Raw genomic sequence first — 21,346 nt, forward strand, 5'->3', positions numbered from 1 at the left:
TCTCTCTAAATATGCATCCCATACCTGTAATGTAGGTTACATGCTTTTCTATGTGTACTCGTGAGATTATAAACATTATCACTGCTTGTTACTAAATTTGGCTCACATTTATTGCAGCTCAGTGAGACCTACTGCATTAAATGGAACTTTATTCTACAGATTAAAGATCCCCAAAGGATGAACATTAAGCCATCTTTCCATCACACCCTATCCTTGACCTGCTTAGGACATCCCAGCTACATGCCATCACAGTGCATTACATGGATGTTGACTACTAGTAGTTTCAGTTCTTTACTTCTGAATTTGTGAGAGAAAGCCTAAACACTTTACATGTAAAGCAGGGCAGCAATGAAACTATTATATGCTTCCAGGATGGAATTTTCTTCTTATTTATCACAGGGATTCACAGGCCTGGATTTACAAAAGTATTTCACAAAATGATAGATTTTTTGGTTATTTATTTATGTGCATTGTACTAGGCAATTGTTTATTTAAGTTAGTATTAAAATGACATCTAGAAATAGTCAAATTCCTTTGCGAAATAGGTGCAGTTAGACACATAGTTGATAAATATTAGCATACATATCTTTTGTAAAGATTTCGTACTTATAAACACAAGGAGACCTAGCAAGTTTCATAACCAACAAACAGAAAGGTCGAGCTTAGGCAGTAATAAATATTCTGATAACCACAAACAACAAGTTTTTAAATTTAAAATTAAAATGCAATATCCACATTTCAGTGTTTAATTTCTTCACACTGCCTAGTTAGCTACTTTCCTAACAATCGTCATGTTAAATTGCTAAGAACTTTATTACAGATTCTCTCTACTACTTGCTATTAACTCCTATATTAAAAAGAATAAGCCTGTGAATCATTGTTTTGCCCATTTTTTGCAAATACTTTTGATTTTTCTCTTGAAGCTTGGTACAAAATAAGGCTGATATTTTCCAGTACAGCTTGCAGTGCTGTAGTTTCTTTAATCATGTGCAGTTACTGGGCATTCATTGTAGTCTAGGGGTGGTATGTATATTTGTTAAAGTGTACAGTTGTGCAGAAGCTCATCAGTTATATTTCTATACCACGAGTCAATGGAAAAGAAATAACTTCATCACAAATGAGGGTTGCAGAGGTCACAGACATGTGACAATTACTTCCATATGGCATGGTGAGAAAGACATGTGCATGTGAAACAAATAAGAAATTTCATAACAATTTGACACTAGAAAGGCAACTGTAATAATGTCCCTGGTGATTTGTGTGTTATAGGCTTTGGGCTATGGTCCAAGAGTCTAAGAATTTTTAAGTGCCCAACGTTTTATCCCACAATGCGGAATACATCCTCAGAGGGTATAAAAGTGTAGTTAGATGATGTTAAAACTTAAACAAGGATGTTTGCAACATTAAGAGATGAAATGTTGGGCATTGAAACATGCCTTAGACCATGGCGTAATATCCATTAAACAGAAATAATCAAAGATGTAAATACTGGCCACATTGCATTGTATAACCAACGAAAATAATAGTTCATATTTCATGCTTCAAAGCCACTCATTTTTCTAAATGGGACTCTAAAATAATATCCATCTATTTGGTCTTAACACTAATAAAGTACTACATCTATGTATTCTATTTACATCTTTATAACATCAATGCTGAAAAGATTTCCTTGGAACTCATGTGTATTACTTTCAAAAAGTATGTAGATTTTATAGACAACAAAGACAGGAATGATAACATAGTTTACTAACAGTGGGATGTTGTTCCAAGGAAAGATGTTCATTAACAGATATTGCATATACATCACCTGACAGAAAAAATGAAGTAACTAGAAGGGGATGGGAAAATGAAATGAAACTTCGTGAGTGGAGAGGTTATCTGACATTTCAGTGATTACAATATTGAGTCAAATTTACAAAGGATGTAGTAGTATGAGCTCACTTATCAGTATGAAATTGCTTCCCCTTTGGCCTTGATGTATGCACTGATTTGGTTGGGAAGAGTGTCATAAATCTGATGTATGTTCTCCTGACGCAAGCTGACCCACAACTGTTGTAACTAGTTCTTGATATCCTTCATCCTGGTACTTGGACAGAGTTGACATTTGAAATGGTCCCACACATGTTCTATCAAGAACAGGTTTGGGGATTCTCCTTGCCACAGGAGTACCTCAACATCATGCAGACAGTTCACAGAGACAAGTGTCATGTGTGGATGTGCACTGTCCTGTTGAAAAATCGCACAAGGATGCTGTTACATATGAGGTAATACATGAGGATGCAAGATAGCTGTAATGTACCATTGTGCCATCAGAGCTTCCTCAGTCCCTGCCAGTCATGACCTGAATTCATACCCCATGGATCCCCACATCTCTATGCCTCTCATGAACATAGGAAGGAATGGACCTCTCCCTAGGTTGCCGTCATACTTGTTGATGATGGTCAACTGGGATAGGGCAGAACCACAGTTCATCACACAACACATTGTGACATCATTCATCAGCAGTACATGATGGCAGGCACAGATGTGAAGGGTATGCAATGAGCTTGGTGCACAATATGGCAATCCTTCCTTGAGATGGTCAGAAATGGTCTACTGGAACACTAATGATGTCTGTGTCTGCCCTCACATTCCCATGCAGTGAAACGTAGGTCACTGCCATGTCCAAATGTCTCACAAATCTGGATATTGCATGATTCAACTAGCCATGCTAATGGACACCCACAATGAGGCCCCTTTCAAACTCTGTTAATTGCTGCTAAAGCTAACTCACACCAGCACGTGGCATGTCCATCTCTTTTACAGTGATCACTTGACAACTGATGCTGATCATGCCCCTTATATACCCTATCAGGCATGACAACAACACAAAACATAAACACCACTCAGGCACTTTGCTAATCTTTTTTACCTGTCATATAGAATTGCAACTCTTATCATTTGAAATTACACTGATATTTGACCATGTCCTCTGGGTGCTTCAATTTTTGTGTGTGTGCGGATGAATGTGTGCGTGTCTGCGAGTGTGTGCCTGTCCTTTTTTCCCCCTAGGGTGGGTCTTTCCGCTCCCGGGATTGGAGTGGCTCCTTGCCCTCTCCCTTGGAGCCTGCATTCTTTCGTCTTTCCCTCTCCTTCCCCCTTTCCTGGTGGGGCGGCCGTTGGTTGCGAGGGCTAGAATTTTGTGTGTATGTTTGTGTTTGTTTGTGTGTCTACCGACCTGCCAGCGCTTTTGTTTGGTAGGTCTCATCATCTTTGTTTTTGGATATATTTTTCCCACGTGGAATGACACACAAACATACACACAAAATTCAAGCTTTCGCAACAAACTGTTGCCTCATCAGGAAAGAGGGAAGGAGAGGGAAAGACAAAAGAATGTGGGTTTTAAGGGAGAGGGTAAGGAGTCATTCCAATCCCGGGAGCGGAAAGACTTACCTTAGGGGGAAAAAAGGACGGGTATACACTCGCACACACACACATATCCATCCACACATATACAGACACAAGCAGACATATTTAAAGACAAAGAGTTTGGGCAGAGATGTCAGTCGAGGCAGAAGTGCAGAGGCAAAGATGTTGCTGAATGACAGGTGAGGTATGAGTGGTGGCAACTTGAAATTAGCGGAGATTGAGGCCTGGTGGATAACGGGAAGAGAGGATATATTGAAGAGCAAGTTCCCATCTCCGGAGTTTGGATAGGTTGGTGTTAGTGGGAAGTATCCAGATAACCCGGACAGTGTAACACTGTGCCAAGATGTGCCGGCCGTGCACCAAGGCATGTTTAGCCACAGGGTGATCCTCATTACCAACAAACACTGTCTGCCTGTGTCCATTCATGTGAATGGACAGTTTGTTGCTGGTCATTCCCACATAGAATGCATCACAGTGTAGGCAGGTCAGTTGGTAGATCACGTGGGTGCTTTCACACGTGGCTCTGCCTTTGATCGTGTACACCTACCGGGTTACAGGACTGGAGTAAGTGGTGGTGGGAGGGTGCATGGGACAGGTTTTACACTGGGGGCGGTTACAAGGGTAGGAGCCAGAGGGTAGGGAAGGTGGTTTGGTTTCGTGGGGATGAACTAAGAGGTTACGAAGGTTAGGTGGACCACGGAAAGACACTCTTGGTGGAGTGGGGAGGATTTCATGAAGGATGGATCTCATTTCAGGGCAGGATTTGAGGAAGTCGTATCCCTGCTGGAGAGCCACATTCAGAATCTGATCCAGTCCCGGAAAGTATCGTGTCACAAGTGGGGCACTTTTGTGGTTCTTCTGTGGGAGGTTCTGGGTTTGAGAGGATGAGGAAGTGGCTCTGGTTATTTGCTTCTGTACTAGGTCGGGAGGGTAGTTGCGGGATGCGAAAGCTGTTGTCAGGTTGTTGGTGTAATGCTTCAGAGATTCCGGACTGGAGCAGATTCGTTTGCCACGAAGACCTAGGCTGTAGGGAAGGGACCGTTTGATGTGGAATGGGTGGCAGCTGTCGTAATGGAGGTACTGTTGCTTGTTGGTGGGTTTGATGTGGACGGACGTGTGAAGCTGGCCATTGGACAGGTGGAGGTCAACATCAAGGAAAGTGGCATGGGATTTGGAGTAGGACCAGGTGAATCTGATGGAACCAAAGGAGTTGAGGTTGGAGAGGAAATTCTGGAGTTCTTCTTCACTGTGAGTCCAGATCATGAAGATGTCATCAATAAATCTGTACCAAACTTTGGGTTGGCAGGCCTGGGTAACCAAGAAGGCTTCCTCTAAGTGACCCATGAATAGGTTGGCATACGAAGGGGCCATCCTGGTGCCCATGGCTGTTCCCTTTAATTGTTGGTATGTCTGGCCTTCAAAAGTGAAGAAGTTGTTGGTCAGGATGAAGCTGGCTAAGGTAATGAGGAAAGAAGTTTTAGGTAGGGTGGCAAGTGATCGGCGTGAAAGGAAGTGCTCGATCGCAGCAAGGCCCTGGACGTGTGGGATATTTGTGTATAAGGAAGTGGCATCAATGGTTACAAGGATGGTTTCTGGGGGTAACGGATTGGGTAAGGATTCCAGGCGTTCGAGAAAGTGGTTGGTGCCTTTGATGAAGAATGGGAGACTGCACGTAATGGGTTGAAGGCGTTGATCTACGTAGGCAGAGATACGTTCTGTGAGGGCTTGGTAACCAGCTACAATGGGGCGGCCGGGATGATTGGGTTTGTGAATTTTAGGAAGAAGGTAGAAGGTAGGGGTGCGGGGTGTCGGTGGGGTCAGGAGGTTGATGCAGCCAGGTGAAAGGTTTTGTAGGGGGCCTAAGGTTCTGAGGATTCCTTGAAGCTCCGCCTGGACATCAGGAATGGGATTACCTTGGCAAACTTTGTATGTGGTGTCGTCTGAAAGCTGACGCAGTCCCTCAGCCACATACTCCCGACGATCAAGTACCACGGTCGTGGAACCCTTGTCCGCCGGAAGAATGACGATGGACCGGTCAGCCTTCAGATCATGGATAGCGTGGGCTTCAGCAGTGGTGATGTTGGGAGTAGGATTAAGGTTTTTTAAGAAGGATTGAGAGGCATGGCTGGAAGTCAGAAATTCCTGGAAGGTTTGGAGAGGGTGGTTTTGAGGAAGAGGAGGTGGGTCCCGCTGTGACGGAGGACGGAACTGTTCCAGGCAGGGTTCAATTTGGATAGTGTCTTGGGGAGTTGGATCATTAGGGGTAGGATTAGGATCATTTTTCTTCGTGGCAAAGTGATAGTTCCACCAGAGAGTACGAGTGTAGGACAGTAAATCTTTGACGAGGGCTGTTTGGTTGAATCTGGGAGTGGGGCTGAAGGTGAGGCCTTTGGATAGGACAGAGGTTTCGGCTTGGGAGAGAGGTTTGGAGGAAAGGTTAACTACTGAATTAGGGTGTTGTGGTGCCAGATTGTGTTGATTGGAATTTTGAGGTTTTGGAGGGAGTGGAGCTGGAAGTGGGAGACTGAGTAGATGGGAGAGACTGGGTTTGTGTGCAATGAGAGGTGGTTGAGGTTTGCTGGAAAGGTTGTGAAGGGTGAGTGAGTTGCCTTTCCGGAGGTGGGAAACCAGGAGATTGGATAGTTTTTTGAGGTGAAGGGTGGCATGCTGTTCTAATTTGCGGTTGGCCTGTAGGAGGACGCTCTGAATAGCCGGTGTGGATGTGGGAGAGGAAAGATTGAGGACTTTTATTAAGGATAGGAGTTGACGGGTGTGTTCATTGGCTGAGTTGATGTGTAGGTGAAGGATTAGGTGGGTGAGGGCAATGGATTGTTCAGTTTGGAACTGGTATAGGGACTGATGGAAAGAAGGGTTGCAGCCAGAGATGGGAACTTTAAGTGTGAGGCCTTTGGGGGTTATGCCAAATGTCAGACAAGCCTGAGAAAATAAAATATGCGAGCGTAATCTGGCTAGGGTGAAGGCATGTTTGCGGAGGGAATGTAAATAAAACTTAATGGGGTCGTTGTGGGGGTGTTGTGAGGGTGACATGGTATTAGAAGGTGGAAAGTGTAACATGAGGTTGAAATGAAAATGAAAGATAAAAATATGTGGGGAGAGATAAGGGTGAACTAGAAAGTAACTAGAGATCTGGTATGAAAAAAGGCGAAAAAGTGTTGGTTAAGTTGATCCTGTGGTGAACTTGTGTTGGTAGACAGCGATGTGCATGAAGGTTAGGTGGTTGTGTTGCCGCTAAAACACGTTAAAGGACGGAGAAATTCGGGAAAATTTCGAAAAAACGTGTAAATGTATTAAAAGGAGTGGTGTTGTGGTGAAAGATTACGAAAATGGGGCTAACAATTGTTTGACGAAGAAATAATGACGTTAAAACCTTTCCTCCAAACCTCTCTCCCAAGCCGAAACCTCTGTCCTATCCAAAGGCCTCACCTTCAGCCCCACTCCCAGATTCAACCAAACAGCCCTCGTCAAAGATTTACTGTCCTACACTCGTACTCTCTGCTGGAAGTATCACTTTGCCACGAAGAAAAATGATCCTAATCCTACCCCTAATGATCCAACTCCCCAAGACACTATCCAAATTGAACCCTGCCTGGAACAGTTCCGTCCTCCGTCACAGCGGGACCCACCTCCTCTTCCTCAAAACCACCCTCTCCAAACCTTCCAGGAATTTCTGACTTCCAGCCATGCCTCTCAATCCTTCTTAAAAAACCTTAATCCTACTCCCAACATCACCACTGCTGAAGCCCACGCTATCCATGATCTGAAGGCTGACCGGTCCATCGTCATTCTTCCGGCGGACAAGGGTTCCACGACCGTGGTACTTGATCGTCGGGAGTATGTGGCTGAGGGACTGCGTCAGCTTTCAGACGACACCACATACAAAGTTTGCCAAGGTAATCCCATTCCTGATGTCCAGGCGGAGCTTCAAGGAATCCTCAGAACCTTAGGCCCCCTACAAAACCTTTCACCTGGCTCCATCAACCTCCTGACCCCACCGACACCCCGCACCCCTACCTTCTACCTTCTTCCTAAAATTCACAAACCCATTGTAGCTGGTTACCAAGCCCCCACAGAACGTATCTCTGCCTACGTAGATCAACACCTTCAACCCATTACGTGCAGTCTCCCATCCTTCATCAAAGACACCAACCCCTTTCTCGAACGCCTGGAATCCTTACCCAATCCGTTACCCCCAGAAACCATCCTTGTAACCATTGATGCCACTTCCTTATACACAAATATCCCACACGTCCAGGGCCTCGCTGCGATCGAGCACTTCCTTTCACGCCGATCACTTGCCACCCTACCTAAAACCTCTTTCCTCATTACCTTAGCCAGCTTCATCCTGATCCACAACTTCTTCACTTTTGAAGGCCAGACATACCAACAATTAAAGGGAACAGCCATGGGTACCAGGATGGCCCCTTCGTACGCCAACCTATTCATGGGTCGCTTAGAGGAAGCCTTCTTGGTTACCCAGGCCTGCCAGATTTATTGATGACATCTTCATGATCTGGACTCACAGTGAAGAAGAACTCCAGAATTTCCTCTCCAACCTCAACTCCTTTGGTTCCATCAGATTCACCTGGTCCTACTCCAAATCCCATGCCACTTTCCTTGATGTTGACCTCCACCTGTCCAATGGCCAGCTTCACACGTCCATCCACATCAAACACACCAACAAGCAACAGTACCTCCATTACAACAGCTGCCACCCATTCCACATCAAACGGTCCCTTCCCTACAGCCTAGGTCTTCGTGGCAAACGAATCTGCTCCAGTCCGGAATCTCTGAAGCATTACACCAACAACCTGACAACAGCTTTCGCATCCCGCAACTACCCTCCCGACCTAGTACAGAAGCAAATAACCAGAGCCACTTCCTCATCCTCTCAAACCCAGAACCTCCCACAGAAGAACCACAAAAGTGCCCCACTTGTGACAGGATACTTTCCGGGACTGGATCAGATTCTGAATGTGGCTCTCCAGCAGGGATACGACTTCCTCAAATCCTGCCCTGAAATGAGATCCATCCTTCATGAAATCTTCCCCACTCCACCAAGAGTGTCTTTCCGTGGTCCACCTAACCTTCGTAACCTCTTAGTTCATCCCTATGAAACCAAACCACCTTCCCCACCCTCTGGCTCCTACCCCTGTAACCGCCCCCGGTGTAAAACCTGTCCCATGCACCCTCCCACCACCACTTACTCCAGTCCTGTAACCCAGAAGGTGTACACGATCAAAGGCAGAGCCACATGTGAAAGCACCCACGTGATCTACCAACTGACCTGCCTACATTGTGACGCATTCTATGTGGGAATGACCAGCAACAAACTGTCCATTCGCATGAATGGACACAGGCAGACAGTGTTTGTTGGTAATGAGGATCACCCTGTGGCTAAACATGCCTTGGTGCACGGCCAGCACATCTTGGCACAGTGTTACACTGTCCGGGTTATCTGGATACTTCCCACTAACACCAACCTATCCGAACTCCAGAGATGGGAACTTGCTCTTCAATATATCCTCTCTTCCCATTATCCACCAGGCCTCAATCTCCGCTAATTTCAAGTTGCCGCCACTCATACCTCACCTGTCATTCAACAACATCTTTGCCTCTGCACTTCTGCCTCGACTGACATCTCTGCCCAAACTCTTTGTCTTTAAATATGTCTGCTTGTGTCTGTATATGTGTGGATGGATATGTGTGTGTGTGCAAGTGTATACCCGTCCTTTTTTCCCCCTAAGGTAAGTCTTTCCGCTCCCGGGATTGGAATGACTCCTTACCCTCTCCCTTAATACCCACATCCTTTCGTCTTTCCCTCTCCTTCCCTCTTTCCTGATGAGGCAACAGTTTGTTGCGAAAGCTTGAATTTTGTGTGTATGTTTGTGTTTGTTTGTGTGTCTGTCGACCTGCCAGCACTTTCATTTGGTAAGTTACATCATCTTTGTTTTTAGATATATTTTTCCTACGTGGAAAGTTTCCCTCTATTATAACCATATATATATATATCACTTTAAAATACTTACATATCTTTCCCCTGACTGTGACGTTCAACTTCTGCAGCCAGATCAAGCTGGACTGGATCACCTCCATTAACTGTTTCAGGGTCTTCAATAAAGGCTGCCATGGATGAAACCGTTGGATGTTTAAATAAGTCACTCATTACTAAATTGACTCCTAGTTTCTGATTCATTTCATTTAATATGCGTGCTGCTTGGAGTGAATGCCTAATATTACAGAAAAAGAACATTTTGTTGTTAAAAGAGAGAACTGAATGAAATAATAACACATATTAAGATCCAACAAGACAATTAATTTTACAAATAACCATATAGTTCTGTCTACCCTTGATCTACAGAATGTGCTTCCAACAAAAACAGGTTACTTCATAATCAATAAACTACAGTGGGCAAATGCAGCACTGTACTTCATAGTGCTGTGCTGAACACATTATATTTGTGCATCTGAGGCAAAAAGAGAAATCAGCAGTGGCCGTGCACAGCCTCAATGAAGAACATACCTTTGATATTGAAAACACTAAGCTGTGTTGAGTGTTGTGTTGAGTGAATGGCTACTGGTAGAGTACAATAGGGAATCAATAGAAATAAAGGTTCCCCACAGTCTCATCAAAAGGGATGACCACCATCAGCTTAGTTCAATGGGGAATCCTGCATTAGCAGCAGTACCTCAAGAGCAAGGCCAGAATGTCTGGTATATCAAGAATACCCACAAATGGAACTGATCACAGCTCCCAGCCTTGGCACAACATCCCTCCCCCACCATCAGTGTGCATTATAGCACAGTGTTTGCCCCAGGGGAAGGCGGTAGATACCCCTCATGTATAAATAGAAAGGCACATAGTGCATCTCAACACTTCCCCTGGAGATGACGAATATGAGAGTACAACACTCATCAAAATGTCAGGTTTTTCAAGACTAACACCTAGCTGGAAACCCATGGGTTTTTCATCAGTAGTATATGCTAGGAAAGTCTACATTCACAAATACATGACAGGCTCATGGAAGGATGGCACACTGGCCACAGAAAATACTTTTTGCATATGATCATCTCACATGACGGATTTCTCAGTACATAATTTCTTCCTGTGAGATTTCCTCAGGGAAAATGTTCATGTCCATCACTTCTCACAATTTTCTAAGAATTGAGAAGCTGTATTATCTCACTTCCTGAGAACAATATGCCAGACCTGCTTAAATAGTCTTTGCTGAGAATGGGATTATTCCCTGGACATCTATTACACTACACATGTATCTTACATCAAGTGTATCTAAGGCCAGAGATAGAGATTAAAAACTCCAAACCCAGTCTCCAAGACTTCGTTAGATCATATGTTTTCAAATAGAAAATAGCTAGTAATTACCTGTGTCCATTACAGCATCCACAGTACTTAGCTTGGGTGTAGCATTTAGTTTTGTTAGTTTATTATGTACTTCCATGCAGAAGTGAACAGCAAATTTTTACTGTTTTCAGAAGTTCTATTAATTTTTCAACTGCTTTTGTATTTGAAAGAGCTAGTTTTGCATCTCACTTTCACCAATAGATATATTGTGGGTATTGTGGGTGCACGATGGAAGAGATGACTGCTGTTTGTAAACAGTTGGAAGCAGCACTGACAAGTTGACAACAGTTAAAAGCCTTCCTAGGAGTACTCTGAGCTGCACCAGTGATAGAGTGGTAGGGTGGTCTTCTGTTGCTGCAAAACATGGCATTTCTTGCCAGACATGGTCTGTAACAACCTCATTTGGACACTAAACTGTCACCTAATGGTGACTGTTGGGTCATTCCATTATCTGGAACATCTTCTTTGTTGAGGACTATGCTTAAAAAAGGGGGTAACAAAGAAATCAGTAGTAAGCAGTTTGAATGTTAGGCATCTGATGGTTCTTCTTAGGTCAATTAATGCACAAAATCTGAGGGTATTGTTGGTTATTTCCAGAGACTGTCAAAAGTAATGCAAACAGATGCTTAGCTCATGGGGCCTCGGCACTGCTGTTCATTTGGAGTGTTGTTTGAAATACTGATCAGGATACTCTGGCCAGAAGCTAACTGTAGGCTCTAAACTGCACACTTTGTCAGTATTGTGAGGAGTATACCTGTATAGTCACCAATTGCACTAGAGATGGAAACTTGTTGTACTGCACTGGTTAGACCAAGCATGCATTGTGTGCTATAGAAGTGGTTACTTAGGTGGCTGATTATGTGTAGAATGTACATGGTGTTTTCTTTTAGGATGGGTCTGTTAGATCCTCAGGTTAAAACCCCAACATCTCACTAATCTCTGTCCACGAAAGCAGTCATCCTCACAGAATATTAGGGAAAAATTATTTTAAACCTGAAACAGAATGTAGGGAAGCTGTCAGGAACATAAGGAAAAATATCAGATTGACAGATTAATTTCCCAAGGAACTGGAATATGTAAAGCAACAAGCAGAAACATCACAACTAGTGAGGTCACAACTGAATCAATGTGAACTCATGTGGACAAAAGTAATGGGCGATGGTGGATTTGGAATAATAACTGAATATTTCTACAGAATTAATTAATTTATTTATTCATCCAGGGATCATTTCATGATGATACAGGATTTTCCATCATAATGCAATGAAAATAAATATTTAAAAATATACATATATAGAATTCATAATAGTGTTTTATGAGGATAGTAAAAATGGACAGCCGTGGTCTGGCTGGAGGAGCCATCCCAGCATTTGCCTGAAATCATTTAGGAAAACCACAGAAACCCTAAACTGCATAGAGCAAACTCCACCCTTCTGAATACAGGGTCAGTGTCTTAACAACCACACTACCTCATTACTTACACGTATGAAAGTAACGATATATAAGGCCTTTAAAACAATGATACTTACATAGAGTAGCCAAATAAAATATTAATATTTTGGTGGTTTGTGAAAGCATTAATTTCAGTTTTCAAACAAGCATCTCATCACATACAAACTCACAGTAAGAATTTCACCTTTAAACAAGCATGACAACCTTCTTAAATAAAAAGTACAGAACTAGTATTGATTTTCCATTGATGAAGCTAGAACAGGACATAAATTTATGATGGATGGAGAATATCACTCCAAACATGATTCCATATGAATAAAAGTGTTAGTGTAGTACTGGAAATTCTAAAGTTACTATTAAATATCAAACATTTTAACAGACACATCAATCACATAGTCATTCAAAGGTAGTTTAAACACCCCCATGTTAGTGTAGTAATTGAGGGTGACTTTAGTTTGCTTGGTATTGATTGGGTAAACTAAGCATACATAACTGGTAGTAAAGACAAACACTCTTGCAAAATAATGTTGAATGTTTCCAGAATTCATCTTTCAAACTGAAGCTGTCTGTGTGTGTGTGTGTGTGTGTGTGTGTGTGTGTGTGTGTGTGTGTGCAGTTTCCAAACATCCTGCTGGATTAAAACTGTGTGCTGGAAGAGCAATTGAAACTGGAATCTTACTTTCTGTGGGAAATGATCTCATTAACTTAACTATCCAGGTCTAGATAGCTCAGTTAATAAAAACTTTGTTCATGAATGGCAATGTTCTGGATATGAGTACTGGTATGCAGTTTTAATCCACCAGGAAGGTTTGATATTGACCCTGAAGAGGGCCAGAAGCCTTTTCAGTAGATACAGAAGCAACAGTCTGGATAATTGACTGATCTGACCTTGTAACTGAGTCCACCATTGTGTTGCTGTGCTGTTAGTGAAAATGGCTGAAAGCAATGGGAAACTACAGCTGTTATTTTCTGTGAGGGCATGTAGCTCTTCTGTTTTTGGTATCAAAGATGTTCACAGGTCCAGTGGCTGTTTGCACAAGAAGAGGCAGTCTAGAGATCTGTTGCCACAAACCATTAAAATGTATGGGAATGGCAGAAGAGAGGGATGAAAATTCTAATTCACAATGCCCTGTGGAGTATATATGCGGATGTACTGCACATACATTCAAAGCTGATAAAAATTTAACCTTATGAAAAGAGTCAATAAATTCTTAGCTCTCTCTTTTTAAAAATAAAATGTTAACCTTTCTTAAAGCTAGTGTAGAGACCTTAATAATAAGATATAAGACATTAGCACATGCATGCAGGCATTGTTGCCATGTTCCATATGAAAATGGAATAGGCTAATTTTGGTAAAAAGTAAGCTCTTCCATGCTCCGTACTGTTGCTTATGGAGGATGACAGCAGATAAATTCTTTCAACTACAGTGCATTGCACAGAATTTTAATACTACAAAAGACACAAGAGCACTACATACATTTCATATTACCAACAGGAAACCTGTCAAAGACTATAGACATGCAGTGAGAGCTATCAAATCACATCACTCAGACAGTGGATTTTGAATTTGAGGTGGTTAAGGAAAGTGAAATAAGTAAGATAATCTTCACATTAAAGAACAAATACTCAGCTGGATGGGATGGTACATTGAATGCTGCAGTTAAAAAATGCTTAAAAGAAATGGTTAAACCACTAAGTTACCTCATAAACTGTAGTATTGGTGAAAACACTTATACTAGTAGTCTAAAAATAAGCACTGTTAAAGCAGTGCATAAGAAGGGAATTACAAAAGAAACTTCAAACTACCGCCAAACATTGATGCCTACCTTCAATAAGGTTTTCGAAATGATATTCATTTCTCAGATCTATGTTTATTTTACACAAAAAATTGTTAACTGGCAGAAACCATGGCTTTACAAAAGATCATTGTGCAACATCTGCAGTTACTAAATTTCTCCATAAAGTGTACATCCTCCTAGATGAAGGAATGAGGACAACAGGGATATTCTTAGATCTTACCAAAGCCGTCAACTCAGTCAACCATGGGCCGCTCATTGAGAAACTGAAGATATAAAACATCAAAGACTCATCTATGCAGTTACTGTCCACATACTTAACGAACTGTAAGCAGTGCTCTAAATTTTCATGCAAAATAGATAACATCATAATTTCCCATATTTTAGGGATACAGTAATCCAGAGGGTGCCACAGGGTCAATCCTTGGTCCCTTCCTGGTCTTGGTTTATGTCAGTGGCATGACACAACCTTTCAACTCACATCTAGTAAGCCATGCTGATGACACCTCCTCCTATTTTTTTTAGAAAGACTCGTCATTACAGTAAGTTGCAACTAATGATGTAACAGAAGTAACCATGTATTTTCTACACCAATGTCTAGCCACTAAAATCAGTAAAGTCCACATACTAATATTCAAACAACCAGCTCTCATGAGGTTGAAATAAACAACATATATAGTTTTACATCAGTAGAAACAGGTAAAATTAATTTCCTTGGTTTAATCTGGACAAAAATCTTGATTGGATAAAGCACATTAATGCTGTATGCGACAAAATCATCAGTAGCTTGTATCTAGTAAGCCAACTGCCAAAAATAGTTCCAATCATACACTATGGAATAATTTATGCATTTCTTAACTATGGTATGAATTGTGAGGCTGTGAAGCAGACCTATACCTGAACAGAATACTATTGTTACATAAATGAGCAGTTAGGCTAATACATGGACTAAGGTTCAGAGTGTCCTGTTGTGAAACCTTTGTCCAACATAAATATTTAACAAAATATATTCCTTAGATTTGTATACATTTATTATATTTTTGTGAATAACAAAAACAATGTATAAGAATGTAGTGATACACAGAATTATGACACTAGGAGTAAGGGCAACTGCTTCAGGAAGAGGACAACATTAAAAATAACTGTTGATTGTTCTTATACTAATGGGCAGACATGGTTCAACAAGCTGCTGCATACTTTGAAAACTTGTGAAGCAAAGGTGTTCCACAGTGAGTTAAAAGAGTTCCTAATAAATAAGTGTATCTACTCGGTGAATTCTAAGCTGCAGGACCTGGGTTGCAACATGCAATATACTAAGAATATTAAGATGAATACATATATCATTACTGTATGTGTTATTTATATTAATTTATTACTGAAATTATGTATGACATTTGCAAAAGTCTTCATCTTGACAGCTACATGCAAAAAATTTAAATAAATAAATGGTGTACTAAGAAATGAAAATAATAAGATATTTACTCACCCTCCCAAGTCGAAAAAGTCTTCTTGGACATCAATGGTTGGTATTCTTAAAATGTTGCACCATATATTGGCAATCAGATGCTCCATAGGTGTTGATGGAAGATCTTGTGGATCAATACTGCAGTCTTCATTTACATCAATTTTTGGTAATGCTCTCTTATCTAATTTCCCTGATCCTTCCACAATCGGTGTACTGTATAAAAAATACAAAATCAAAAATATAACAATAATACTACTACTTTATGTAATCTCTGTGAATATTTATCTCAAGCAACAGAACACTAGCAGATATCCACTGCAACCAACCTCGAAAGAAAGAAGAATTTTGATGGTATCATGTAAAATGGTAACCTTTTCTTCAGAGCTGCTCTCACTGCTTTACGAGAAGTTTTACCTTCTGGCACTATGTAAGCAACAAGAAATTTATCAGAGCCTTCTTCTCCTAGTGCTAGTACACATCCACTGTTGACCATGGGCAACTCCAAAAGTGCAGCTTCAACAGCCTGTAAATAGATTGATAATATAAATGTCACACAGTAAGTTAATGAAAGATTGCAGGTATCTTATTTTATTTATTGCTACAGTATTTGCTATCATCTGTGAATTGATTGTTATGATTTTTCTGGCAGCAATGATATACCTCATAGGTGCTGACAGTAAGGACAGCAAAATTATTTTCATCTTCATATGTTAATCTCTCTATATGTGGCTAAATAAACTAAGGAGAATTTAACACCTGCATATAGTCAAGAACAAAAGAAAGAATTAGAAATATACTGTAGCATTAACTTACTGCAATAAATGGTGAAACTAAGAACAGCTCAAAACAATAAAATGGTAAATCATGAAATTAAGTTTTGAAACTAAAGAAAAACTGGAAATTGGAAAGTAATATCACAGTGGCAGTAAGAGAAAAAGGAAGGAAATATCATTCAGAGCTCTAAATCATATGATGTACACAAAGCATAAGATAACAACAAGTTCATACAAGATACCATATGTTGGTAATGTAGAGTATAAAACATAGAATGACCTATTTGGGATATTTATTAGTAATATAATGTGAAACAATGAGTTATGCCTACAAATTGCAGACTTAAACATTTCAAAAATTAAAAACAATATCTATGTTTTTCCAGACAGTGACCTTTTACTACTTTAATGAAAGAACCGTTCAGTTCATTCCAGCGTCTCACACACACACACACACACACACACACACACACACACACATTTGCTCACTGTATTTACCTTATGAATTAAATAAAATTTGCAGCATTGTCCCCAGTTGGTCTTGAGTCAAATGGAAAGATTGAACCAGAGACTTTGAAGGCTCAGTGACAAACTGGGCTGTGACTTTCTGTGCTTGCACCATCAGGTTAAAAACTGTAGGGTCCTCCTAAATGTGTCACATGTACACCACACATCAAAGGCTGCTACCCAGGAAGTATTGATAAAAGATTCAAAGAAATGCCACCTACAGGCAAAGGTATTAAAATCTTAGTGATTAACTGCTAAAGTAATTGCAACAAAATGCCACTACACTTTAAAAAACAGTGGACTGCACATGATTCTAGCTACAGAAAACTGGTTAAAACCCAAAATTGATAGCAGTGAGACTTTTGGGGAAAATATAAGTGTATATCAAAAAGACAAGGGTAATAGTACAATGCATGTTTTTTTTTAAGTATGCACTGTTTTGAAATAAACATAACACAAGTAGAGTTTCCTTAGAAATTTTATTTTCACATGAAAGCCTGACTTTAATCTACTTTTCTAAATAATTCCCACCAGTATTCATTGCTTATATATTTGGTTGAGAGTACGTGAAATGCCTCCATCGACTGAGAATCCTGCTGTCCGTGAAACATGCACTGTGATTCATTTTCTTACTGCTGAAGATCTGAAAGTGGCTAAGTTCATCATCAGGTCAGTGAAGTGTATGGAGAAACATTATGTGTGATGAGATGATATGGTAATGGGTAAGAGGTTTTAAAGATGGCTGTATGAATGTACATGATGGTTTGATGCAGGAAACTGATGAAAAAGTGAGAGAGAACAGACACTGCATGATTTTGACATTATGTGGTGAATTTCCTCAAGTGTCAAGAAGTGTGCTGTTATACTTGGTCTTATGCACATGTGGGATCTCAATTGGTTGACCGAGCGGGGTGGCGCAGTGGTTAGACACTGGACTCGCATTCGGGAGGACGACGGTTCAATCCTGCGTCCGGCCATCCTGATTTAGGTTTTCCGTGATTTCCCTAAATCACTCCAGGCAAATGCCGGGATGGTTCCTCTGAAAGGGCACGGCCGACTTCCTTCCCAATCCTTCCCTAATCCGATGAGACCGATGACCACACTGTCTGGTCTCCTTCCCCAAACCAACCAACCAACCATCAATTGGTTGATGCAAGTGTGGAGCACAATGCTGTATTGACATAAAGTCAGATAATTATCTTTTATTCTTAGTACTAATAACATTAATAAAGGAATGAATACATATCTTTCTCATAGCAGTTGACTGTACAAGATCCTTGTTAAGACAAATACACAGTTCTGAATTATCCAGTCACACTTCACATTATGAATGATAATTACAGAATACATAAGCCCTGGCCAGCGAGTACATGAGAACACTGAATAGCAAGTACAAGAGCAAGTAACAAGTGAGCCTGAGAGAAGCTGTTTTCACAACATAAATACATCCTTTGCTGGACCTCAGCCCTCTGGTTGCAGTGGCAGTTGTGGGAAGCTAAGCAGTGACTAGTGCAGCATGTACTTCAAAGTGCGATCAACTGGTAGTGGTTAATACTGTAAGTGCTTTACACAGTTTTTGCCTAATCAGGTGGCAAGGTTTCTACAAGGATGCTATTCAAAAGGTAGTTGTATGGTACATTAAGTGCCTTAATATTGGTGGGATTATGTAGAAAAGGACATTAAAGTACAGGATTTTATGTAAAAACGAAACTACTTATAAATGTCTACTTCTTTTATTTTTATTTCAAAATAGTACTTACTTAAAAAACACACCTTGTAGATGGAAGTGGTGTATTTGTCTCAGTAGACAAGAAACTAAAATCCTCCAAGACAGATACTGAAACTGCTTGGGAGATTGTCTTGGTAAGGAGCGCTATCATGGGTTGTCATAAACTTATGACTGGATCCTTCTTTTGGCCACCAACTCACCTCCATATATAACCAAAAACTTTGGAGAAAATAAAGTTCACTAGTATGTAAATTTCCCAATCATACTGTCATCATTGGAGGAGACTTTAACTGTCTAACAACAGACTGGGAAAATTACCCCTTTGATAGAGATGGGTTTGACAAGACTTCCTGAAGAATATTACTAAATGCATTCCCTGAGAACTATCTAAAGCAGATTGTTTGGAAGCCCACTCATGATGGAAATATAGTGGATCTAATAGCAACAAATAGATATGACGTCTTTGAGTGTGTCCACATAGAAACTGGTGTCATGATAATGTGGCAATTGTAGCAACAATGGCTAGCAAAATACAAAGGGTAACTAAAACATTCCTCAATAAGGAACTCGAAACATTTAGTTCTGGAGAGGAGTATGTAGAAGAACTATGGCTCAGATTTACACAAGAAACTTCTAAAGAAGGCAATGTGTGAACCCTTCAGCTACTATTGTAGCAGCATATTATTGAAGGACCACTCCCAAAACCCAAAGAAATTCTGGTCATATGTTATGGCCATTGGTGGTACCAAAATTATCATCCAGACACTCATGTATGAGAATGGGGCTGAAGCTAGCATAGCAAAGCAAAAACAGAAATGCTGGACTCTGTTTTTGATTTTCCTTTACAAATGAAAATGCAGTGGTATTGCCCCAATTCAATTCACACATCACGACAAAGATTAGTGATATAGACACTAAGGTCAGTGGTATTAAGAAACAGCTGACATTGCTAAAATTGAATAAAGTTCCTGCCATTCCATTCCATCTGGCATTTGAAGATATTTGCAGCCACTCATGGGAATAAAACATTTGCTTAAGATGAGCCCAATTGTTGTTTCTTAAAATTATATCAATATATGGTGTTAATGCACTCTCTTTTATTGAGATGGAATAGAAAACTTGAATTTTAACTGAATAACATTTCCTTTATTTTCAGTTTATGGTACACAAAATGCAACCAAATTTTCAATTACTTGTGTGCTTATATTCTATATGAGTTTTTTGACATCCATTCAAGCAACACTCACCTGTATCTCAATACTGTAACCACGTATTTTTATCATAGAATCACAGCGACCACATATTTCAAGATTACCATCTGTTAGCATGTAACCCCAATCACCAGTACGGTATAGACGTGGACCAACAGTTGGAGGTACATGGTCTGGCCTTGGGATAAAGCGTGTAGTATTTAAATCGGGACGATTGAGGTAGCCCATTGCAAGTGTTGGGCCTCCAACATATATCTAAAAATAAACAAAAGTAACAATTCTCTAGTAGCTTTTTAGTTAATCAAGTTCTGCAAATATATCTCTATTTCTTCCAAATTTAGTACACTTGTTAATTACATAGCATTTCTTAAATATCTCTTGAGTTATGGAAAATTTTTAAACTGGGCATTAAATTTAGAGCTTTGGTGAAATTTCCAAACAAGCATTTAAATGTAGTTGTTTACATAGATAAATTTCCTTTCTAATTTTATTAGCATGCTAATTGTTAAATATCAGTTATCTGTGATAATAGTTTATTGCATTACAAATGTGAAAACAAACAACATCAACAGCATTTACTTCACATAAAGCTGATAACTTTAGGAGAAGTAGGACAAAATTGTATACAGATGTTATTTAATAGAAATGTGAGTTGAACAAATGACCAGAGTTACATACATAAGGTAATCAGATGTAAATACAAAGTTTTCTGCTAAATGCGTTAAAATTTTCCAAAAGTTAGAAACAAATATCATACCATTAATAAGAAATGAAAACAAGGGCCCTAACAAAGAATTTATGTATAAGTTTGAACATGTTTGAAGTACACAAAACAATATACGGTCTACAATTTTTATATACCCCAGGCCCAGCCACGGCATGCCATACTTCATGTGTGCAGGTTGTGTGGGCTAGGGCCCGGCCTGCCTCGGATTTGCTTGGTCCTTCTCAGAAGTATCCACAAGAGCACAACATTTCATTGAGTATTGTGATGTGGTATTTCTCAGTTGGCACAACTCTCTTCAGTTTGGCAGAATTGTGGAGTTAGTGCTGTTTATTTTTCATGTGCAAGTGCTCTACCAACTGAGCTACCCAAGTATGACTCGTGACCCATCCTCACAGCTTCAGTTCTGCCAGTAATTCGTCTCTTACCTTCCAAAATTCACAGAAGCTCTTCTGCAAACCTTGCAGAACTAGCAATCCTGGAAGAAAGGATATTGCGAAGACATGGCTTAGCCATAGCCTGGGGGATGTTTCCAGAATGAAAAGGCAAAGGTCCTGAGTTCAAGTCTCAGTCTGGCACACAGTTTTAATCTGCCAGGAAGTTTCATATGGGCACACACTCCACAGCAGAGTGAAAATCTCATTCTGGCAGAGCCCATTATGTCCCATGAAAATCCATTACACTAATGACTTCAGACAATAAAGAGTCTTTATGTGGGGTGACTTTCTTTAGAAGGGATCACAAACTTCCATATATTTCCACATGAAACTGAGAGTGTGCAGCGCTATAGACAATATATACTTCTTGCATCCATACCTGCATATGATGGATGAATAAGTAATAATTTTATCTAAAGAGATAGATTTCAACTATACATATTTCACATTCTGCTCAACCATA

General features: G+C 40.4%; 1 protein-coding gene across 3 annotated transcripts in view; it reads right to left on the reverse strand.

The window, feature by feature from the left end:
* The window catches only part of LOC124721554 (glycine betaine reductase ATRR-like), a 314,803-nt gene that overhangs the window by 104,053 nt on the left and 189,404 nt on the right, over positions 1-21,346 (reverse strand). For all 3 annotated transcript variants that reach the window (XM_047246588.1, XM_047246590.1, XM_047246589.1), the window contains exons 9-12: positions 19,759-19,977; positions 15,829-16,025; positions 15,524-15,715; positions 9,456-9,656 (exon numbers count right to left, since the gene is read on the reverse strand). In XM_047246588.1, the coding sequence (XP_047102544.1) occupies positions 9,456-9,656; positions 15,524-15,715; positions 15,829-16,025; positions 19,759-19,977 (809 nt within the window). The remainder of the gene's footprint in view (positions 1-9,455; positions 9,657-15,523; positions 15,716-15,828; positions 16,026-19,758; positions 19,978-21,346) is intronic.

The sequence above is a fragment of the Schistocerca piceifrons genome, chromosome X (genome assembly GCF_021461385.2).
Source record: "Schistocerca piceifrons isolate TAMUIC-IGC-003096 chromosome X, iqSchPice1.1, whole genome shotgun sequence".
NCBI lineage: Eukaryota > Metazoa > Arthropoda > Insecta > Orthoptera > Acrididae > Schistocerca > Schistocerca piceifrons.